We start from the raw sequence: 25,816 nt of genomic DNA, 5'->3' as shown, positions 1-25,816 counted from the left end.
CATGAGTGAAGTTGGGAACTGCCACATAAGGCATCCACAAAAGAAGAACTTGCAATCTTCAGATGTTCAAGAGGCAATACTCATGTCCCAGAAAATGGTGGATGAGTTCTATTGAATTTCTTATTAAGTCATGCAGCCATGTAGATCTTATGTCAAACCTATGGCAGTGGCACTCAGTGTTACTTTGGTGCTCAGTTTCTATGCCAGCTGTTTCCAAATCGGACAGGTGTTGGCTATGGCATATATGTAAAGGAGATCACTGATGTTGTATTCATCGAGTCAATGAATTTATGTTTTTGCCCACTAAGGAAGACTACCTGACGCATTCAGTGTTATTGCTCTGTTTTTTGAGTGTAAGTGGCTATGGCTGCTTTCATATGTCATTAGGGCTCCCTCGAAACAGCATTTGTGAATTCAAAGGGCTTTCACTCCTTGAATGTACAATGGGGTGTGACCACAGGAGAAGATTTCCACAAGGGTGTACCTGTACAAAACGGACTGTGGCAGTTAAAGAATGCAGCTCAGCACAAACTTCTCAAGGGCACTTAAGATAGACTATACACAATAATTAGTACAAATGCTGTCTCAGAGTATTAAAGTAACTGGCAGTAGAGATAGTGGATATATAGGTTATATTTTAAAATTCTGTATATTCTGGAAAGGTAGATTGGAAAGTAACAAATGTAACCACACTGTTTAAGAAGTGAAGGAGAAACAATACAAAGAACTACAAGCCTATTAATTTGATATTACTGTAGTAGGGAAATGTTAGAATCAATTATAAAGGATTTGATAACTAGACACTGAGAAAATGATAATATGATTGGGCAAAGTCAACATCAATTTATTAAAGGAAAATCATATTTGACAAACCTGCTGGAAAATTTTGAGAATGTTATTTATGCCATAAATAAAGGAGAGCCAGGTGGTATGGTGCATCTGGATTTTCTGAAGGCTTCAGCTCTGTGCCTGGACTACAGCTGTTCAGATTCTATATTTTGCATTTGGAGACCAGTGTAATATTTCCACATTGGCTGATAACAAAACTGAAATGGGATTAAGTTTTGAGGAGGCTAGAAAGGTTTTGTTACAAAGGTGCTTCTAATTAAATATTTATTGGAGGACTTAAGTTTTGGAAGACTGTAGAGAAATTGATTTATTTCAGGTTTTTTGGGGATATTTGCAACATTCTCTTGAAAGAAAATCATTGAAAGGTTACTGTAAAGATTGAAAGTATTTTCTAATAAATCATGTGACGAATGATAACTGCCTGCTTTGGTGTAAATCCCTGCGATAGCTATTTGAACAGTGAGTGGATGAAGAGAGTTTTGGTATTGGAAATTAGCTAGGGGTAAAAGGAGCTTGTGAGGAAGGGCTGCGTAGCTATCTTTTCTGTTTTCAGAAATCTTGGTGAGTTCTGAATGAAAGATGTTAATTCCCCTGGAAGAGAGACTGAAAGAACATCTCAACACTATATTTCCTGACCAATCTGTCTGCTCTAATGTGAATGGTGATGTGACTATGTGCCAGAGTATCAGAATGACAGACTTTGGAGCAGTTTATGTTTAACCCTTTTTTGACTTCAAAAATAACCCTACTGGCCAGAAAGATTTGTTTTAAAGTGAAACTCTGTAGAGAGAAATCCATTTCTTTTGTTCCTAAAATGTTTGTGTGTTATTATTTAGAGGAATGATATTTATACTTCATTATTACTGACTGTGTATGTTAACCAGTTATTGCATCATCATTGAGTAATTTCTGTTTTGATAATAAACCAATAATTATATTTATTAAAGAAACCTGATTGATAGATCTTTTTATTTAAAACCTGATATAGGTATGTATTTAATGGACATGTCAGTAATTAGGAAATATATTTTTATTTTCTATGATAACCTTTGGAATTTTGGGACTAGAGCAGTAGTGCACTTCTCAAGCCTCAGTCGTAACAGCTTCAGGGGGATTGGGACAGGCTGAGTGAATTGGCAAAAACATGGCACATGAAATATGTGAATAAATGTGAGGTTATTCACTTTGGTGAAAAAACAAAAAAGGCAGAGTATTTCTTAGATTATAAGAAGTTAGGAAGTGTTGATATTAATTATAATGTGAACTTTTCTATATGTACAGGAGCCCAACTTTGAGCAGATCAAGTCTGTTTATATAGACTCTGCCAACATAATTTCGTCAATCATACCAGAGATTATCATGGCATAATGGTGTTGCCTGCTTTAAAGTGTACTTTGCACAAGTATCAAATGATTCTGAGGAAGTGAAGCAATAGGTGGCCATAAATCAGCACTAACTTTGTCCAGTTCTGTCTCTCAGGCCTGAGCTGTAAAGATTTTGTAAAACCAGATTTCTCAATCATTAATTCTACAGTCATTGCAGAACAACAGCCAGCTTTAACTTTGTCATGCCAGTTCAGGCGCTTCCTGCGAATAATAGTTCAATAATTGATTTGAGGGACCAATTGTCCCTTAATGGTCAAGTTGATTTCCTGTCATCGAGAGTACAATGTGATCAGTTGTAGAATCAATGATCAGATCAGTTCATATGGGAGTCAGTTAAACTGAGGTCTTTGAATGAACGTATTGTTCAGCTTTCAAAGTTCAAGAGGAAATTAAAGATAGTGATTTCTGGAACTTTCTCAGGCTCCCAGAAGATACTTTACTGAAGAAAAACTATGCAGTTTGTCCTGCTGTAAATTTCCTTCTTTTTCAGGAGAGAGAGATTGTTCTTTTAACATAGAACATGACAATGTAGTACAGGCCCTTTGGCCCTCGATGTTGCGATGACCTGTGAAACCAATCTGAAGCCCATCTAATCTACACTATTCCATTTTCATCCATATGTTTATCCAATGACCATTTAAATGCCCTTAAATCTACTGCTGTTGTAGGCAGGCCATTCCATGTCCCTACTACTCTCTGAGTAAAGAAGCTACCTCTGACATTTATCCTGTGTCTATCACCCCTCAATTTAAAGCTGTGTCCCCTCGTGCTAACCATCACCATTTTAAGAAAAAGGCTCTCATTGTCCACCCTATCTAACCCTCTGATTATCTTATATATCTCAATTAAGTCACCTGTCAATCTTCTTCTCTCTAATGAAAACAGCCTCAAATCCCTCAGCCATTCCTCGTAAGACTTTCCCTCCATACCAGGTAACATCCTAGTAAATCACTTCTGAACCTTTTCCAAAGCTTCCACATCCTTCCTATAATGTGGTGACCAGAATTGCGACTGCACCAGAGTTTTGGACAGCTGCAGCATAACCTCATGACTCTGAAACTCAATCCCTCTACTAATAAAAGTTAACACACCGTATGCCTTCTTACCAACCCAATCAACATAGGTGGCAGCTTTCAGGGACATGGACACCGAGATGTCTCATTTCATCTACACTACCAAGAATCTTGACATGTATGCACAAACTGTCAGGAAATATATAAATGCCAGTTTCATCAGCCATACCCACAAGGTAGAGCAAAACATCACCACCTATTCACAACGCAATGCCATCCAGGCTCTCAAAACCAATCACAACATTGTCATCAAACCAGCAGATAAAGGAGGAGCCATTGTCATTCAGAACAGAACAGATTACTGCAAGGAAGTGTACTGACAACTGAACAACCAGGAACACTACAGGCAACTACCAGCTGATCTGATCAAAGAACACACCCGAGAATTAAACACACTGATCAGAACATTGGATCCAGTTCTTCAGAGTTCCCTACGTGCCCTCATCCCACATACTTCTGGTGTAGGCGACTTCTACTGCCTTCCAAAGGTACACAAAGCCAACACACCGGGACGTCCCATCATGTCGGGCAATGGGACCCTATGTGAGAATCTCTCCGGCTATGTGGAAGGCATCTTGAAACCTATTGTACAGGGGATCTCCAGCTTCTGTCGCAACACTACGGATTTCTTAAAGAAACTCAGCACCCACGGACCAGTCGAACCGGGAACATTCCTCGTCACAATGGACATTTCCGCACTCTACACCAGCATCCCCCACAAGGATGGCATCGCAGCAACAGCCTCAGTACTTAACACCAACAACTGCCAATCTCCAAACACCATCCTCCAACTCATCCGCTTTATCTTTGATCACAACAACTTCACCTTTGACAACTAGTTCTTCATCCAGACACACGGAACAGCCATGGGGACCAAATTTGCACCCCAATATGCCAACATTTTTATGCACAGGTTCGAACAAGACTTCTTCTCTATGCAGGATCTCCAACGAACATTGTACACCAGGCACATTGACGACATTTTCTTCCTCTGGACCCATAGCGAGGAGTCACTGATAAAACTACACAATTACATCAAGTTTCATCCTACCATCAAACTCACCATGGACTACTCTCGACTATCTGTCTCATTCTTGGACACATGCATCTCCATCAAGGACGGACACCTCAGCACCACACTCTAATGCAAACCCACAGACAACCTCACAATGCTACACTTCTCCAGCTTCCACCCAAAACATATTAAAACAGCCATCCCCTATGGACAAGCTCTACGCATACACCGGATCTGCTCAGATGAGGAGGAACGTGACGGACACCTGGAAGTACTCAAGGATACCCTCACAAGAACGGGGTACGATGCTCAACTCATCGACCGCCAGTTCCGATGTGCCACAGCAAGGAACCATAATGACCTCCTCAGGAGACAGACACGTGCTGCAACTGACAGGGTACCCTTCGTTGTTCAGTACTTCCTAGGATCTGAAACATTACACCATGTTCTTCGTGACCTGCAACACATTATCAGTGAGGATGAGCACCTTCCCCACACCTCCACTACTTGCCTTTAAACAACCGCCAAACCTCAAACAGATCGTTGTTCGTTGCAAGCTGCCCGACTCCCAGGACAACTCCATGCAACCCTGTCATGGTAGACGCTGCAAGACATGTCAGAGTGTGACATAGATACCACCATTACGCGTGGGGACACCTCCCACCTTGTACATGGCAGGTACTCATGTGACTCAGCCAACATTGTCTATCTTATACGCTGCAGGCAAGGATGCCCGGAGGCATGGTACATTGGGGAAACCGAGCAAAGGCTACGACAACGAATGAATGGACACCGTACAACAATCAACAGACAGGAGGGGTTTGGGAACACTTCAGTGGTACAGGACATTCAGTCTCAGACTTTCGGGTGACCATCCTCCAAGGTGGACTTCTGGACAGCCAGCAGAGAAAAGTGGCCAAGCAGAGGCTGATAGCTAAGTTCGGTACCCATAGGGAGGGCCTCAACCAGGACCTTGGGTTCATGTCACATTACAGGTGACCACCATTGTACTATACACACACACAGATACTCCTACACACACACACTCTCACATACACACAGACGCGTACACAGACACCCACCCACACACACAATGATGACATAAAGATCAAAGGCAAAGGCTCTGCAATCTCCTCCCTGGCTTCCCAGAGAACCCTGGGATAAATCCCATCTGGCCCAGGGGACTTATTGTGGAATTGGATTTGTTTCTCAGCTATCTTGTCCTGACCCTTCAGAACTTTAAATAAATCTATCAAATTATTCAATTATGTCCTCCATTCCAACAAGTCTTGAAGTTTTTTCAAGACTTGTTTTATATTTCCTCATATTAGGCAACATCATATTAAATATGCAGTATCGTATCTGTTGTTTCAATATTCTTATGGTTTGGTGGCAAAAAAGGCAAACAATATTCAAAGAATAGTCTAAATTTTATTTTGGTTTACGACTAAAACTCAACTTTTATGTTCTGTGCCTCTTGCAACAAAACACAATATCCCATTAGGTACTTCAGGATCTTGTTTTGTTGAAGTGCTGCTTTAATGAAGTTATGATACTTAACACCAAATCCTTCTGAGTTGCCAAGGTCAGTCAACTTTCACACTTTTGCTATTTATTGAACTGAAATACACAAATTCATATATACTTCAGAAAGGTAGGTCTTTGGTCAGTAGATGCTATTCCCACCCATGACATTGAGCGCCATTCCAGAAGGTTTATGGTATAATCTATTCTGAAGGGCACGACTGAGTGGTTTAGTGGTGGAGGGCTTTTAGAAGAATTTAAATGGAGGTTCAATCTGCCCTTGCACATAAATGTAAATAATCTCCTTGTACTGTTTGAAGAAAAACAGCTATTTCTTCAATGTAAGCTTTAAAAATGGGTTATGTTTTTGTTGTTGTAAAAACTTGTGCACAAATTGGTTGCTACATTTTCTGTACCACAACAGTGACAACACTTGAAAAGTACTTAATAGATTGGATATGTCTTGAGATCAGCGAAGACACTTCAAGTCCAATTCTTTCTTATAGTTGCTGATATTGATTTCCACCTGCACACTTCTTTGTCTACTTCACCACTTATTATGAGCTTCCTCAGATTTAAATTACCAAGCATACTTTACGATATTCTGTATATTTGGGCAACATTCCCTAAACCTTTACATCCAAATTTCATGCATGGCAGTGACTAGAGACATCCACAGAATATGACAATATGAAATAATTTGGGTAACAGTAAATTTTGACTATTTGCAAAGTGTCCTCCGTATAGGATGCAACAAAATCCAGGATCAGACATTCTTACCACATTTTTAAATTGACCAGTTTCATAGCACATCTAATATAATGAATTTAATTACCAGTGCATGTTTGAAGAGTACTTTGAAACTAAACACTGATTTTATATGTAGAGAAAACACATTTTGGATATCTCGCTGAGATAAGTTGGCAATCCTTATTTACATTCAATATGAGATTATAACTGCACAGTTCATAAATGGGTTAAAATATGTTTCATATTTTTTATAAGGCCTAGTTGGCAACAGGAATAGATTGGAAGACATCCCAATATATATGCTGGGCTTCTCTCAAAACAAAATTGGGAGTCTTCTAGGAATGCTATTTTGAGATAAGTAACAAATTTACTCTTTAATTATTGAAAGATGACTTAACTTGGAAGTGTAATGTTGATGTTTCACTTTTATACAGCAAATAGTAGTTGTTTTCATTCCTTGATCTGACTTAGTGGAATATATCATAAATGTGCCCACACAACTGGGGTGGATGCAGTGGTGAGGGAGAAAGGATACCATCCAGAACAATATAAAGTTGGCAATTAGGAGCATGAAGCAATGTTTGAAAAGAGAAATTAATAGAAGAGCCAGACATTCACAATTTATGGTGGGATCAAAGTAGCACTAATTTGAAAGTGTCTGGTTGTATTAAACTTCACTATGTGAGGGCAGGGAATCCAAATATGTGCTGGTTATATTTTGAGTGCAGCAGAGTTTTGTTTGTGTTTAGTGTTCAGCCAAAGCCTTTGCTTTTGTGACAGAATAAGGTGTTAAAAACTTCAACAAAGATAATACAAAACAGAAGTGCCAATTCAATTGATAAATTTAACTATGCTGTGAGACTTTATCTGTTGACTTTTTTTGTTATGTGTAAGCATTATCATGGGCATCAGAAATTTGAGATAAAAAGATAACATTTTTCAGTGAACAATTTTGAATGGTTGGATGAGTTTTTTTTACTTTTATTGGGACATTATTTTTTAGATTAGATTCCCTACAGCATGGAAACAGGCCCAGGAAGTCCACACCGACCCTCCGAAGAGCATCTCACCCAGACCCATTCCCCTATATTCACCCCTGACTAATGCACCTAACACTATGGGCAATTTAGCCCAGCCAATTCACCTGACCTTGACATCTTTGGATTGTGGGAGGAAACTGGAGCACCCAGAGGAAACCCACGCAGACACAGGGAGAATGTGCAAACTCCACACAGACAGTGGCCCGAGGGGGTATTGAACCCGGGTCTCTGGTGCTCTGAGGCAGCAGTGCTAACCACTGAGCCATCTTCTTAAGTATTTTAAGATTGATTAGTTTTCTAAGCCCTTAATGGCTTTGCACTGACAGCCTGTCCTTTTTATTCATATATTCTCTTCAGCACTGATGTATTCCTCTCTTACTTGAAAAGAGTTGACGCTATGACGGCAGAAATGCAATAATGACTGAAGCATGCAGGAAAGCAGTAGAATAGCAGTTTAAATCAGTAGAGTGGAAGCATGAACTTTGCGTAACAGATTGGGATTTAAGTGGGGAACAAGTGGAACATTAAGTTAAAAATCACACAAATCCAGATTATAGGAGAAAGTGAGGACTGCAGATGCTGGAGATCAGAGTCAAGAGTGTGGTGCTGGAAAAGCACAACAGGTCAGGCAGCATCCTGAGTAGGAGAATCAACATTTCAGGCAAAAGACTTTCATCAGGAATGAGAAATCCAGATTATAGTCCAACAGGTTTATTTGGAAGCACTAGGTTTTGGAGTACTGCTCCTTCATCAGGTGGTTGTGGACATTAGATATGATAGATAGTCTAGATAGGTGGAAATGGAACCAACCTAATGAGAGCCGAAAGAACTGCAGAAGCTGTGAATCAGAAACTAAAACCGAAGTTGCTGGAAAAGTTACAGATCTGGTGGCATCTTTGAAGAGAAATCAGAGTTCACATTTCAGATGTGGTGACCTTTCCTCAGAACTGATGATAGCTAGGAAAATGTCAGTTTATCTGCAGAAGATAAGGTGGGGGCTGGGGATAAGGAGTAAACAATCGTTGGGGGTAGAGCCCAAAGAGAGAAGCTCAGCGCAAGCTGGAAGAACAACACCTCATTTTTCACTTGGGACCCCTCAGCCCTCCAGACTCAACATCGAGTTCAATCATTTTAGGGCTGGAACTCTCCCATGCTTAGCCCGCAACCCCACGCATCAGGCCTTGCTATCATATAGTCTGGCATTACAAACTACTTGTTGTTAGCCATTAACACATTCCCATTAACAACTATCCACTCTCCCAGCCAATCATTAGCCACTTCTTTGTCTGTCCAACTGTCTTTCTCTTTGGGCTCTATACCCACCTATTATTTACTCCTACCCCCTCCCCTCACCCTATCTTCTGCATATAAGCTGACATTTTCCAACCTAATGAAAGAGCTTACTGTATGGTGCAAGGCTAACACAGTCTATTTCGTGGATGTCTGCAAGATGCGACATTGTAAGTAATGAAAATGGAATATCAGGAAGAATCAACAGTAGTGTAAGGACAGCAGAAGATTGAAGCAGTTAGCATTGAGGTACAGGTCAACACTGCTGAGCAGTGCCAAATGTAAACACAGGAAACTGAATTTTGATGACCAAGTATGAGGTACAGAAAAAGTGTCTATTTAACATCATATAAAAGCAGAATTGAAATAAGGTGATAGAAGAGATATGATATGATAATATAAAATGAGAAAAATGTGAAATGCACACAAGAAACTGTCGGGAATGTATAACTATCATATTAAAAATTAAATATAGAATGCTAATTTGTTTTTATATAGCAGAATTGACGCAGCATATTAAACAAAATGGCTGTCAGAAGTTACATAGGTGATTTTTGTTGATTTACTTCAGCTATCCAACAGGTAGGGAGGCTGGTATGTTGCCTAGTAGCAAACATAAAGGCAAGCATTGGAATTCAAATATCCCTTTGGATAACATGATAGGTTTTTGCAGAAGTTGGAACTTAAAAGCTTCAGCGACGAGCAAGAAGCTAGACGAAACTCCAACAGGGATTTTGGGCTTAATTGACTTTGCTTTGTGGGACAATAATAAACAAAAATTAACATAGTGACCACCCTACGTTTGATCTGTACAAAGTTGTGAATTTAGATTAGAAACCAGAACTGCCCAGGAAGATCTCTGAGAGACAGCATCTTCAAAGATGAGAGTAATTAGCTAAAGAGAAATATTTTGCCAAAATAAACCAGTTCTCTGAAAGAGTCGAGGCAATCTGCAAGTGTCATAGCTGCAGAACTACTGAGGAATAAGAAACTGTTTCTGTCTCTCTCGCTCTCTATCTGTCTGTTTCTGTCTTTCTCTCACTGTCTCAAAGCCTGCTTATCTTACTGAGTTAAACAAAAATAAAATACTGCAGATAGAGTCATAGAGATGTACAGCATGGAAACAGACCCTTCGGTCCAATTCATCCATGCCAAACAGATATCCCAACCCAATCTAGTCCCACCTGCCAGCACCCGGCCCATATCCTTCCAAACCCTTCCTGTTCAAAAACCCATCCAAATGCCTCTTAAATGTTGCAATTGTACCAGCCTCCACCACTTCCTCTGGCAGTTCATTCCATACATGTACCACCCTCTGTGTGAAAAAGTTGTCCCTTAGGTCTCTTTTATATCTTTCCTCTCTCACCCTAAACCTATGCCTTCTAGTTCTGGACTCGCCGACGCCAGGGAAAAGACTTTGTCGATTTACCCTATCCATGCCCCTCATAATTTTGTAAACCTCTATAAGGTCACCCCTCAGCCTCCAACGCTCCAGGGAAAATAGCTCCAGCCTGTTCAGCCTCTCTCTATAGCTCAAATTCTCCAACCCTGGCAATATCCTTGTAAATCTTTTCTGAACCCTTTCAAGTTTCACAACATCTTTCCGATAGGAAGGAGACCAAAATTATATGCAATATTCCAACAATGGCCTAACCAATGTCCTGTACAGCCGCAACATGACCTCCCAACTCCTGTACTCAATACTCTGACCAATAAAGGAAAGCATACCAAACACCTTCTTCACTATCCTATCTACCTGCGACTCCACATTCAAGGAACTATGAACCTGCACTCCAAGGCCTCTTTGTTCAGCAACACTCCCTCGGACCTTACCATTAAATGTTTACGTCCTGTTAAGATTTACTTTCCCAGAGTGCAGCACCTCACATTTATCTGAATTAAACTTCATCTGCCACTCCTCTGCTCATTGGCTTATCTGATCAAGATCCTGTTGTAATCTGAGGTAACCCTCTTCGCTGTCCACTACACCTCCAATTTTGGTATCATCTGCAAACTTACTAACTGTTCCTTTTATGCTTGCATCCAAATCATTTATTTAAATGACAAAATGTAGTGGACCCAACACCGATCCTTGTGGCACTCCACTGGTCACAGGCCTCCAGCCTGAAAAACCACCCTCCACCACCACCCTCTGTCTTCTATCTTTGAGTCAGTTCTGTATCCAAATGGCTAGTTCTCCCTGTATTTTGTGAGATCTAACCTTGCTAATCAGTCTCCCTTGGGGAACCTTGTTGAATGCCTTACTGAAATCCATATAGTTCACATTTACCGCTCTGTCCTCATCAATCTTCTTTATTACTTCCTCAAAAAACTCAATCAAGTTTGTGAGACATGATTTCCCACGCACAAAGCCATGTTGAATATCCCTAATCAGTCCTTGTCTTTCCAAATACATGTAAATCCTGTCCCTCAGGATTCCCTCCAACAACTTGCCCACCACTGACATCAGGCTCACTGGTCTATAGTTCCCTGGCTTCTCCTTAAACAGTGGCACCACATTAGCTAACCTCCAGTCTTCCGGCACTTCACCCATGACTATTGATGATACAAATACCTCACCAAGAGGCCCAGCAATCACTTCTCTAGCTTCCCACAGAGTTCTAGGGTACACTGATAGGTCCTAGGGATTTATCCACCTTTATGCATTTCAAAACATTCAGCACTTCCTCCTCTGTAATTTGGACATTTTGCAAGGTGTCACCATCTATTTCCCTACAGTCTATATCTTACATTTCGTTTTCCACAGTAAATACTGATGCAAATACTCATTTACTGTCTCCCCCATTTTTTGCAGTTCCACACATAGGCTGCCTTGCTGATCTTTGAGGGGCCCTATTCTCTCCCTAGTTACCCTTTTGTCCTTAACGTATTTGTAAAATGCTGGAAATCTGAAACAAACACAAAGAATGCTGAAGAAACTCAGCAAATTCATGGAGGAAGAAAGAGAGCCAAGCTTTGAGTTTGATATGACACTTCATTAGAACTTACTGAATTAACCTGCATGAGCAATCTTTAACTATTCAACTGCAGACGTCATCACACTGGCTAAATTCTGACTTCAGGTTTCAACCACTTCAACTTTGGAAAGAGAAGTCTTCAAAAAGGCCAGCCTCTTTTACAGTGATAATGGACTCATCCAATTTTCATCTTTACAAGGATCTATGATCCATGTGTACCCTATCCATGTCTACTATGTGTAATCATTGTATCTGTATTTTTTATCATGTTTCAACTTAGTAACTTTCAGAAACAGTTGTACAATAAATCAATGTTTTGCTTTGAAACTAAAGTTTTGTTGTTGGTTATTTTTAAATTGGAGCTGTAAAAAATGGTGACTAAACAAACCAAGTGATTCACAGTTCACTGGCCATGTTGTGGATATACCTGGTAGTCATGACAAAATGCTTACATTAGAAAGTTCTGAGAAACTAATGTGACATTGCTTATGATAAACTGGAGAATTTTTTTTTCATTTAATCATTTATGTATGATTACCATTAAAGCTTTTTCCAATTTCCTGAAATGAATCATTCATCACTTCTATTCTTCCATCCCATTAGACTATTGAATGGACTTTCTAGCCTCACATAATGCTGATCTTGTTAACATTGATCACTCTTATATGCCTTGTGCAATGTAACCTGTGTGCCTTGTCTAAATCTTTTGTTCTGTACGTCCTTGCTTACTATGATCTGCCTGTACTGCTCATTGGACTTTGGAAAATATGACAATGAACAAATCAATCAAATTTACTCATGCATTCTCACATAGTTTTGTCATAACTGAGCCTGCACCTTTTCTGCTATCTCTCCTTTTGTCCCTTTAATGCCTGCATTAGTGATCTTGTCCTTGAGTTCACAAGTGCTTATCTTTAACAAGACTATAAAACCATAAGACAGGAGCAAAGTTAGGCCATTTGGCCCATCGAGCCTGCTCTGACAATAGAACATAGCTGATTTGTTTATCAACCCCACTCTCCTGCCTTTGTCGTAATCCTTGATCCCTTTACCATTCAATAACCTACCTCTGTCTTAAATACATGTAATGAGTTGGGTTCCATAGCCTTGTGCAGCAATGAGTTCCACAAATTAACAATCTTTTGGCTGAAGAGATTCATCCTCATCTCAAGGGTTGTCTCTGTATTCTGAACTGGTGTCCTTGCCTCCTAGTTTCTCCTGTTAGAGGAAATATCCTCTCCATCTCCACTCTATCCAGTCCCTTCTATCTTGGGATTATTCTTGTAAATCTCCTCTGGACCCCCTCCAATACCAACACATCCATCCTCAAATATAGGATCCAAAGTTCCTCATAATATTCCAAATGTGGTCTGACTAGAGCCTTATGTAACCTCAGCAGTACTTTTCTACTCTTGTATTCTAGCCCGCTTGAAATGAATGTAAACAGAGTCATAGAGTCATAAAGATATACAGCATGAAACAGGCCCTTTGGTCCAACTCGTCTATGCCAATCTGATATCCTAAATTAATTTAGTCTCATTTGCCAGCATTTGGCTCATGGCCCTTTAAATCCTTCCTATTTATGTACCCATACAGATGCCTTTTAAATGTTGTAGTTGTACCAACCTCCATCACTTCGTCTGGCAGCTCATTCCATACATGTACCACCCTTTGCGTGAAAGAATTGCTCCTTTTAAATCTTTCCTCTCTCACCATAAATCTCTGCCCTCTTGTATTGGATTTCCCTATCCTGAGAAAAATACCTTGACTATTCATCCTATCCATGCCCTTCATGATTTATGGGCATCAATAAGGTCACCCCTCAGCCTCTGACACCTTTCTAATTGCCAACTGAAGCTACATGTTAACCTTAAAGAATCCTGGACTAGGACTTCCAAATGTGCATCAGGTTTCCAAAGCCTTTCCCCATTTCGAAAATAGTCTATGCCTCTATTCTTCCTACCAAACTGCATGACCTCACACTTTCCCATATTATATTCCAAATGTCACTTCTTTGCCCACTCTCCTAGCCTGTCTAAGTCCTTCTGAGCTTCCCCACTTCGTCAGCACCATCTCTCCCTCCACCTAATTTTGTGTCATCGGCAAACTTTGCAACAATGTCCTCAGTTCCATTAAACAGATGTATAACATGAATAGTCGTGGCCCCAACATGGACATCTGTGGAACTCCATTAGTCACCACCTACTATCTTGAAAAAGATCCTTTTTATCCCTTCTTTCTGCCAGTCAGCCAGTCTTCCATCCATTCCACTACTTTGCCCTAAAACTTGCCCCTTCTCTTAGCAGCCTTCTGTGTGGCATCTTGTCAGAGGACTTCTGGAAATCCGAATAGATAATGTCCATTGGCTCTCCTTTGTCGAACTTGCTTGTAGAATTCTAACAGATTTATCAGGCATGACCTCCCCTTGCTGAAGCTGTCTGACTCAGCCCTATTTTACCATGCACTTTCAATCAATCTGCAATCTCATCCATAGTAATGGATTCTAAAATGCTCTAATCAGGCTAATCAGTCTATAGTTTCCTATCTCCTGCCTCCCTTCTTTCTTAAACAAGGGTGTTGCATTATCAATTTTTCAGTCTTCTGGGGCCCTTCCTGACTTCAGTGATTTCTGAAAGATCACCACCAATATTACTATAATCTTTTCAGTTATCTCCTTCAGAACTCTGAAGTGTAGTCCATCTGGTCCTGGTTATTTATCCACCTTCAATCCTTGCAGCTTGCCCAGCACCTCCTTAGTGACCTTATAGCTTCTTATTGCTTTAAATATGGAAAAACCAATTTCGAAGCACTGACATAGGAACAAAATCTTACAGTATTTTTCAACACAAAAGCAAAATTCTGTGGATAATGAAAAACTGACCTAAAGACAAAATGCTGGAACTACTCAGCATGTCAATTAGTACCTGTGAAGAGAGAAGAATTGTTTCAATTTGATGACCATCTGACAACTTGGAAGAAGGATAGAGATATAACAGATTTTAATTAAGTACAGAGATACTAAAAAGAGTGAAAAATTATAAAGGGAGTATCAGTAGTTGGGTGATAGAAGAGATGAAATAATAAAAAAAACTGGGGCAAGAAAAAGATGATGATATAGGGAGAAGAAAAGAAACAAAAGCTGTGCTTATAGAATGGAACTAACATATTCCATTCAATAAATTGTAGCAGATCTTAAGATCTTGCTGTGAAGCATTTTTTTCAGAAAAGTACTTAATTATATTATGTTCACTAAGTGTCATGAAGGTAGGTAGGACTACTGCAGCTCAGAGGACATAGTTCCCTGGATGTAGATAGTTCAATGGTGGATGCAAATAGGAAGAACAGACAAATAGGAATCCCACACATTAATCTACTGATTCATGCATCCAATTTTCACTGCAATAGGCCAAGGTAATCCTTAAATTTTTTTACCCCCATTTGAAATAAATCTATCCAGCGATGTTTTGAAATACCTCTGGAGTTGGTGGGACCTGAACCTGGGTGCCAGGTAATTCTCAACGATGAAATACATGAAGTAAAGCACCTGTTAGTCAGTTAAATACCCAATATTTAGTGGTTATCATCAAAAGAATGATATGTTTTTAAACATAGATTTGTTAATTTTGGAAACAAAATCCACAAGTATCTTTTTGCAATAAATTGATTTTTTAAAAACATGATGTGAGGACAAGAGAATAGAACAGAATGTATGGTGCTTTCAGAGGACTGACACTCTTATGGTGGAATGAAAATTCATTTTATTAAAACATTTACTTATTATTTAATGAGTAGCTTAAATCTTCAAGTTGGATTTGCATTTTTAATTTTTATTTTCATTCCTTTCACAGGATAACAGCACTCCAGAAGAACATACACTCTATGTCTGGGATCACTTCATTTCTAGATCCTCTGCCAAGAATGTAGTATTTGTTGCCCACAGTTATGGTGGCCTGGTGTTTGTGGAGTTAGTAAGTACTTTGTCTCACTGCCAGATGAGCCAAATTTGATGCCTGTTCTTTTTTTTACTACAGATTTCATACATTCTAAGCTTAAGGCATTTTTTATTCAGTGAAACGATGTAAATATGAATTTTTAATCACCAAAACACATGATATTGGCAAATGTATTTATGTGGCTTCTTTTTGCAGTATAATCTATAATGCCAAAATAAGTGTAGAAGAAGTATATTATGAAAGATGTAAAACATGTCTGGCAAATAAACGTGGTTTTAACGTTCCTTACTATTCGTTTTCAGACTGTTTAGCGTTAAAAAATTCCTTGATTAAAAGAGAGATTGTTTAGTAATCAGCACTATTGAGAGCAAAGTTGTCATACAGTCTCTTCCCAAATAGTAAGTGGATATTTTGAAAATAATTTATTTGGAGATAACCTGTAATTGCCATATCTCTGGGTGACATATCCTTTAGAAAGATTTTGCTACTGTTTTGACAGAATTGTATGGTTTTTTGTTTTCCTGCTTGCTTGTGTTGTCTGCCAAAATTCTGACCCGACTGCGAGCAGTGATTTTCTTATTCTGGCTACAAGTGGCCAGGACATTTCAGTATAAATGAAGTTCTGTGTTTTGTGAGGGAGAATAAGCAGATATATACTTCTTTGATAATGAGTCCAAATGGGTAGAAACGCTAATGAATCGAGGATTATAGGTACACAAATTCCTAAAACTAGCAAAGCAGGTTAATATTGCCATAAAGATGTCACAAAAGCACCAAAGTTTATTTCTAGAAATTTTATCTTATTCATGCATGGGATGTGGGCATTGCTGGCTAGATCAGTATTTACTGCCCATCCCTCATTGCCAAGAGGGAGTTAAGAGTCAGCCACATTGCTGTGAGTCTTGTGTCACATGTAGGCCGGACAAGGTAAGATTGCCAGATACCCTTTCCTAAAGGGCTTTAATATCGAAATAAAAGTCAGATTAGTTCTGTAACAGTTGCATAGAACCTTGATTAGGTCACAGTGTGCAAGTTCTGGTCTCAATATTTTAAATTGATAAATAGACATTGGAGAAGGTGCCACAAACTTCACAAATATGATACCAGTACCTGAGGTTTAGAAAAGTTGAATATGATGGAAATATTTTCTCTTGAAAATGTAAAGATATAGATGTTTAAGATGATGAAAGGAATCAACAAGATAGATGGAAAAAATGTTTACACTTGTACAGCAGTCCAAAAGTAGAGTGTCCTAAATATAAGGTAGTCACTTATGAATGCAATAAGTAATTCAGGAGAAGCTTCTTTACTCAAAGAATGCAGATTTTGCTGCTGGTGAAGCACACATCAACGAATATTCTAATTCAATTGGATGAAGAAGGTTGGTTGCAGACTTGTGTGTTAGAGACAAAAAAAACTGCAGATGCTGGAATCCAAAGTAGACAAGAAGGAGGCTGGAAGAATACAGCAAGCCAGGCAGCATCAGGAGGTGGAGAAGTCAATGTTTCAGGTATAACTTTTCTTCAGGAATGAGGCTTGTGTGTACCATAAACATCAGCAAAGACCATCTGGGCAGAATGATCTGTTGTGATATTGTAGACTTTATGTAAGTTATTATATGCCTAATGGTACCATTGCATATGTGTGAACTTGACCATGATGCTTTACAAACTATTCCACCATGAAAGAAATAGAAGGCCATGTCAATAATGTATACTTTCAAGATGGTTAAGGAATAGTAATCAAGTTAATAATCACACTCGCTTAACTTTTTCTTATCTGAATGAGGAATGCTCAACTATTGCTTGAACTATTGCTATCAGTTTACTCACTCAGTATAAACTGGGATTTTTTTATCTTTGTATTTCATCTTTCATAAAACAATTTATAACAAAGTACAATAGGTCAGAGACTTTTTTTTAGTGATACTAAGGGAAGCTCTGAAAACTTGGGGGAACACAATGTTATAAGTGAACTGTTCGGTAATAAATATATCATTTGTCCCAGGTAGATGAAAATAAGCAATGCCATTTCCTGCTTTTATTTCAGATTAAAATAAAGTTTGTTTTAAATTAAAACTAACTTTTGGATCATTACAACAATGAATAAGCAATTTGCACAGGCAAAGGAAAATCTTTGTGTCCACCACAAACTCATACAAGACAGGAATTAAAGGCAAAATTGCTGGGATTTTTATTTAATTTCTTTTTCAAAACAGAGCAATTAAACAATAGTTTACAATGATTTAAAATTAACTATAAATGAATATGAATCCTCACGTTTAATTATGTTTTATCAATTTATTTTAATATATGTTCAGTGAAAGTCAAATTTATGGTTTTTGGATTTACTAATTTTTTTTTAAATCCTAGAAACTGAATTAAAAATGTATTGCAGTTTTGAAATGGTACATGAAATAATTGACCTTTATTCAGTAAAGTATTGGTGTTGCTTACGGATATGGTAAATTATGTTTGTACTTCAATTAACAATTGCATAGTCTTGCCATCTAAAGACTGAAATGAAGAGCAGTGGATGACCAGTGTGACATTCTTTCTATGTATGTCTCTCATCACACTGGTGGATATTTTTTCCACTTTTGTTCTTCATTATAATGCATCCAGATGTCTCAGAGCTAGGCTTGACATCTGACCTTGGGGCTAGAGGGTGAAGATGCCCCTTAGCCTGTGAATTTATCCCAGGCTGAGCTAAAGTTTTCCATAAGGCATTCTGGTCTTGGTTCAGGAAGTAACAAGTAAATGAGAAGTTATAAAGATGTTTTTTCAGGAAAGGAGTGTAGTGAGAGGAATAAGTTCTCAAGACTTCTTGCGGTGCAGGGACTGAATGCATGAATGACATGACATAATGCATCCACAGGCACATCTAATATCTGTCACAAAGAAACTAGAACTTAAAAAAAGCGATGACATTGATGTATCATTATGTCTTCATATTAATGGGTGCTACAATTAATCATTTTAGGACAGTGTGTCTCTTTCCCTTCAGTACACACTCTCACTCAATGTTTTTTGCAGTATACTATTGTTAATTACAAATTTTCAGGTGTTTGAAATAAAATGTTGCAGTTTACTTTGTCACAAACCAATTAATTGATGCAAAACAACATATTGAAAATAATATAATTATTACAACAATGCATTTCATGTATAATTTGCGCAGAATATATATTTAAAATATAAATAAATATTTATCTTATACAAATATGAAGTATTTTATATTTTTAAACAGGTATATCTGTAATTTTCTTAAAGGCTTCTAATATTAAAACATTTGCTATAATGCCTAAAAGTGTAATTACAGGTTTAGCTGAATTTTCAAGACTATTAGAAACATGTAACATTCTGTGACATATAAATTAGTTTGTTTGGAAAATGACTTCACATCCATTTGACATGAAGTCTGTCTATTTTGTAAAGTTTTGGCAAATTCCAGTGCAGAAAGTATGTGGAACTTTATGACCATATCTAAATATAGTACCCTAAGTTACGAATGATTATTTTGTTTCAAAAGCTACTTTAGTCAAAAAAGAGACATTAAACATTCAGGGGCTGAATTTTAATACATCTCAAAAGCGTACAAGTATTGTGATAAAGATTTGTACATTTCAAATTTGATACAAACATATTGCCAGCTTTACACTGCCTACTGACTAACATCATCCAAGGATACATCCAGTACTAGCTGCACTCTTGAACCAATATACACTTCAGCAGGAGTTAAAGCTAATGTTCACCTCTTTCAGCCAACCTGTGCCTGTAAAACAAGCACTGCAGATTAAGCAAATTTTGCAAGTTGTTCTACAACTGATTCTGATAAAATTCAGAAGACTGGCCCAATATGGGAAAGAGTGGGCTCCAAGATTTTCAGAGGTTGTATCCAAGACTCTAATGAGATAATTGAGAGGTCGGATGTTGAACTGATCAGACATGCTCAAATGGCAGTGGAAACAGACAGCTGTGGATCTCACACTGGGATTCCTGAATCTTACCTTTTTTGGCCAAATGCAGCTGCATTGTGTTGCATTTTTTGGAGGGATTCTACCCACAAGGTTTTGTGAGCTTTCTTGTGTCTTATCACTGTGTCTCATGAATTACCTACCCAGTCCCTATGGAGTTCCTCACATCCAATTCTATGCTGATCCTATCATATAGTATTCCCAGAACAACACACTGGATATCTGCTAAAATATGGTCATCCCTGCATCTATACATCTTTACAAGGCTGACAGGCACCCAGAGGAGCACTTGGTTTCTGAAGCTACCCTGCTCAGTCAAGGACATTTTCTGAAGATGTCAAGGAAAGGAAGTGATACCACATTCTCTTATAGGGTACTGGAGGTCCTGGTGGAGGTGGTGGTGCAGAGGGGAGGATTCCTGTTCCTGGAGGATTCGCAGAGGTGGTCTTGCCACCAGACCCAGGCAGTCTGGTCCAAGGTCTTCACTAGGATCAATCCCTCTTTGATAGATTGAAGGAAAAGCCAGCAGTGCCATAAGAAGTGCCATAATGTCCTTCTCTCCTGCATCAGGGTAATGTCACACACTTCTGTCTGCTACTTCTCGCTCACTCCATGTCTGCTTCTGCATCCACCTCCCACCTAGGCTCATGTCATTGTGACTATTGCCTACAACATCTTTCCTTACTCTCTGAAACACCAGCAATCACCCATATCCCCTAACCTTCCCCAGGAAAGTCACTTCCTTGACTTCTCAAGGTGAGAGCATCAAGACCTCCACAGGCTGCCTCCTGTACTCACTACCAGCTCAGGTACTGTCATCTCAGTGGAATGTAAGGTTTAGAAAGTATGGGAACACAATCTGGTGAGTACCTTCACTGTAACGGCTCTGCAGTTGGCTGAGGAAGAAATGCTGCCGGCTACTGACACTTAGAGGGTTGCTGATGAGCAGACATTTGGACAGCCTGATACAGGAGAGGACTCTGTTGCATTGGCAGTCCGAAAGGAACAGGAGCAATAGACAGGCATGTGGAATGCAATGGCCCTTATTGCTCAGAAGCTACAGCAGTGCAGCAAATCATGTGACCATTTGGCTGCCTCCATGGAGAGCCAGTCCCAGCCCACAGCTGAAGTGAACCCATCTACATTCATTGCCCCACGCATTCATCCTGAGGATCGACTAGAGCGCAGAGAACATAATGTTCACTTCAGGTGCTCCCTCCTCACATATAGGCAGGGTAAGGAAGCAAGCAGTTGGAGAAGGAGCTAGGACAAGGGAAGGCATTGATGATGTGAGCATGTGGCTAACTAAATAAGCAGTAAGAGAGCAAGTGAACAGCTCTGAGATACAGCAAGGTTCAATCTCTGAGTTAGTTGCCTGTGCACAAAGTGTCCCTGCAGCCACCTTTCAATAATGGTTGCCAGTGCACTCTGCAATGCAAGTCCATGATTCCTGAGCAGCCTGCAAGCAAATCGTGGAGGTGCCATGTTGGTGGTGAGAGGTTAACAAATGCCAGATGCTGATGTCAATGAATGAGGGTTGCATACAGTTGGTGCATGAACATTGTGTCCTGAGATGCTGTTTGGTTCTAAGCAATATAGGGATCCTTCACAGCAAGCAGTGAGCTTAAGTCACATGCTTTGATTTCCAAACCCATTGGTTTCATGAGGCTAGAAATCAATCTCAGCTTAAATTATACTCATCTGTGGAGCATCAACAAATCCTTGGTTAGGCAATTCCAACAATTGACAGCCTTCTGAATGAAAGAATTCCTCCTCACCTCAGAACTAAATAATTCTGAAGTTGTGTCCAGTTGTCTCGATTTCCCCACCAGAGAAAGCAACCTCAGTTTCCAGGTGGTTCAGAACCATAGAGAGTCATAGAGATGTACAGCACGGAAACATATCCTTCAGTCCAACTTGTCCATGCCGACCAGATATCCCAACCCAATCTAGTCCCACCTGCCAGTGCCTGGCCCATATGCCTCCAAATCGTTCCTATTCATATACCCATCCAGATGCCTTTTAAATGTTGCAATTGTACTATCCTCCACCACTTACTTAGGCAGCGCATTCCATATATGTACCACCTTCTAAGAGAAAAGGTTGCCTCTTAGGTCTCTTTTATATCTTTCCCCTCTCACCCTAAACCTATGCCCTCTATTTCTGGACTCCCCGATGTGATCTCAACAAAGGCCTATAAGATTATGGCAGGGCTTCCTTATTCTTGTGCTTCAATCCTTTTCCAAGGAAGGCCAAAGTGTGATTTGCCTTCTTATCTGCTTGTTTTACCTGCATGGTAACATTTTCAATAAGTTCCTTGGGTGCACCCAGTCTTTCTGAGCAACAGCTTTTAAAATATTTATACCTTTTTAAAGAATATTCTGTCTCCAGATTGTGATACCAAAGTGAGTTATTTTGCTTTATTCTTTCATGGGATGTAGGTGTTGCTTGCAGGGTGGAATTTGTTGCTCATCCCTAAATGCGCTTGAATTGAGTGGCTTACTGAGCCATTTCAGGGAGCAGTTTAGAGTCAAGAACATTGGAGTCATGTCTAGGTCAGGCCAGGTTAAGCTGGCAAATCTCTTTCCCTGAACGACAATAGTGAACCAAACAACAATTGATGAAAGTGTGGTCATCATTACTGAGAAAACATTCAACCCCAAATTTACTATTTAATTGAATTTGATTTCCATCACTTGCCATGACAAGACCTGAGCCCAAGTTTCTTGAGCATTTGCCTGAGATTATTAGTTCAGTGACATTACCACTATATCACAGTATCCCCTCACATTTTCTCAGTATGCTCCATTGACAACATTATTGCCTTATCACTGAAACTTTCTCTATCTCTTCGCATCTGTGATCTCTTTGTATCTTCATTACAGATTACATTTCACATAGACTTGGATACGTTACACTTGATCTTTTTATCTAGGCATTAATATAGTTTATAAAACAGCCGAGACCTAGCACTGATCCTTCTGTAATCCCTTGATTACTCTCTATTTCTGGTGTGTAACTTATGTCCTTCACTGGGAAAGCAAACACAAGGTATTTGTTCAACATCTCTGCTATTTCTTTATTCTCCACAGAAATTTCCAATCTCGCTGCTTCTGCAAGACAAATGTTTACGTTATCTACTCTTCTTTCTGTAGACTTACAAAAGCTCTTAATGTCAGTTCTTGTATTCTTGGCTAGTTAACTCATTTTTTTCCCCATTTCATGAAATCTTTGTTCATCTTTGCTGGTTTCTGAAACACAGCCAATCTTTGGCCTGCTGCTATTCTATACAACAGTATCAGTCTCTATTTCTAGTCTAATACTGCCCTTCACTACCCCGATGAGCAATTTGTATTTCTTTTTCTCGAAGTGTTTATTTTTGAATGTAATGAGCCTGACACCAACCTTGCACCTAATGCGAAGATGATGACCAATGTAGCACAAGCAGAAGTGACCTAAACCCTAAGTCATGCAGTAGATGATTAAATTGAAGTCAGGCAAGCTCAGTTTGCTCAACTGACACATATTGTAAAGGGTCTTGCAGGATTCCACAGCAGTCCATTCGATTTTCCTTTATAAAATCATATGGAGCATGGATAGAGTGAATAGTCAAGGTCTTTTCCCCAGGATGGGGGGGGGGGGGGGGGTCCAGAACTAGCCACCATACGTTTAAGGTGAGAGGGAAAAGATTTAAAGGGTTCTAAGGGGTAACTTCACGTAGAGAGTGGTGCATGTATTGACTGAACTGCTGGAAGAAGTGTTGGAGGCTGGTACAATTACGACATTTAAAAGGAATCAGGATAGGTATTTAAAAGGAAGGATTTAGAGGGATACAGGCCAAATGCTAGCAAGTGGGACTAGATTAATTTAGGATATCTGTTTGGCATTGATGAAGTGGATGAAAGGGTCTCTTTCTGTGCTGTACATCTCTATGACTGTGACATTATTACAATTTGATGAGGTGATCCCTGGGGAGTCACAAAGGTTCTGCAGAGAACAAATTTATGCCTTCACTCAGAACAACAGTATTATATCCTTCCATCAGTGCTATTTGCCAGTCCTCTCCTGCTGCATTAGATGCAGCAGACTGACAAAACTTGACACAGTCTACATTATATTGCAGGGCTGTCTTAGAGTAGTCCAAGTACTGGAAGCATCATTGAACACCAGAGCCATAAGCCAAGTGGTCAGCAGATAGTTCTTGTTAGCCAATAACCAAGGTCTGTTCTCTGCCACGTACCAGATATTTATTTGTAGAATATGTTGAATGTGATCATATATCAGTTGCACATTTAAGGATTTGGAAACCTTTATGAATTCATTATATTTCCAAATTTTGATGTGGTACCTGCAAAGCAATGTTACCCCCATTAACTAGCAATCTGCACCTTATATAAGTTGGCTATTCTGGCAAAGTTACATACACACTGCATTTGCTTCTGTCTGGAAAGAGAGAAGGCGATGTATTGATCTACACATTTGGTGCAATGGTCACCTCCCATCTACAACTGTAGAAGGCAAAGAGTGAAATATGGATGGTAGGGATACCAACACAAAGGTGTTCGTGGCCATGTTCACCTTCAGGACATGGGGTAATGCTGTCCTGGACAAGCTCTGAAACTTAGCGTCTGTCTGCTGTAGTGGCAGACTTCAGTGAGTAGCTCCTTAGTGAAGTTGAAGCATCTACTGTTCTATTCCTGGCTTAGGTTGAGGTAGGTGAATTGCCCTTCCTCTCTCCCTTTAGCAGCCTGTCATTCTCTGCGTCACTTTTGATTATTCTTCGTGTCATTCTATAAGGCAAATGGGATTGAGACTGTGACACTCATTACTGAAAGCAAGTGATTTTAACAGAATGAGATCTTCAACACATGCCACACTGCTCCCTGTAGAAGTCACAACTTTATAAATGTCAGTTCAAACCACCAAATATGCATGCAAGGTTAACAGCAGCAATAGCTCGGAGAGTTGAGCTCTAGAATGTACAATGAGAGTGAAATCTACATACCAACTGATGTCACAACCAGCCTTTTCATGCAGATTCCTTGTTTGCTAATTCACATAAAATGATGTCTGGTCCATTCCCCAACCACAAGTGATAATGTGGTGGCCAGACACCATTTTGAGGCAAAAAGACAAACTTGCAGTGCCAAACATGAGGCATAAAGTTACCACATTTGACTGCCTTTATGTCAGATTTTTATGATTAATTTATCACTAGACCAATGAATTATTAATTTTGTATGTCCTCTGTTTATTTATCTGGCTGGCAAAATTGTACATTGTTAGTAATTAAAGCATGTCTTTGAGGAACAAAATTTACTGTGTACCATTGTTAAGTGCTCGTTAAGAAACAAAAGTTGTTTTCATCTTCACCCTGGGTGATAACTTGGTGCAGTGTATTGCCTGCTAATGGGAAAATTGTTTGTTGTGTACCAGGAGGAAAATTAACCTGTGTCCAGAAATGTTGCAGAATATAATGAATAGCTATCAAAGATATTTAAATAACATTCTGCCTGTCAGTGCCACACCTCCTGCAAATATCTGTTCCTGAGTTACTCAAGAAAATTTCCCTCTTTAAAACCATTCGAAGCCTCTGCATCTTTCATGTCAATTGAACAAGTTAAGTCCTTTTAAATGATATTGAAAGCAGTGGACTTTCAGTAGAATAGTTCCAATGAGAGCTAAGGAGTTGGAAAAAAATGGTATTGACATGCTTTAGCTAGAAGTGGTAGGGTTAGAGGGCTATTGCTAAAATTAGGTCTGTATCCTGCAGCTTGCATCTAGAAGAATGAGGGTTCCAATCAACTGGCATAAATCTGAAGAGGTAGACTTTCGGAATTTCAGGACCAAAATGTTTTTAGAAACTTTGCAAATGCTTTTTAGGTTCTGTGCTTGAACTAAACATAGCGCATAATTTGGAAGTTATAGATTGTACCTGAGCCTTTACAAGTCTGTATCTTACTTAAAAGCTGATTAAGCAATA

At 39.3% G+C, this 25,816-nt stretch overlaps 1 protein-coding gene across 5 annotated transcripts in view; it reads left to right on the top strand.

The window, feature by feature from the left end:
* Positions 1–25,816, top strand: part of arb2a (ARB2 cotranscriptional regulator A) — a 544,044-nt gene that overhangs the window by 258,072 nt on the left and 260,156 nt on the right. For all 5 annotated transcript variants that reach the window (XM_072582914.1, XM_072582913.1, XM_072582916.1 and 2 more), the window contains exon 8: positions 15,753–15,872. In XM_072582914.1, the coding sequence (XP_072439015.1) occupies positions 15,753–15,872 (120 nt within the window). The remainder of the gene's footprint in view (positions 1–15,752; positions 15,873–25,816) is intronic.

This window comes from Chiloscyllium punctatum, chromosome 2 (assembly GCF_047496795.1).
Source record: "Chiloscyllium punctatum isolate Juve2018m chromosome 2, sChiPun1.3, whole genome shotgun sequence".
Lineage (NCBI taxonomy): Eukaryota > Metazoa > Chordata > Chondrichthyes > Orectolobiformes > Hemiscylliidae > Chiloscyllium > Chiloscyllium punctatum.
This window is presented reverse-complemented; position numbering and strand designations above follow the sequence as displayed.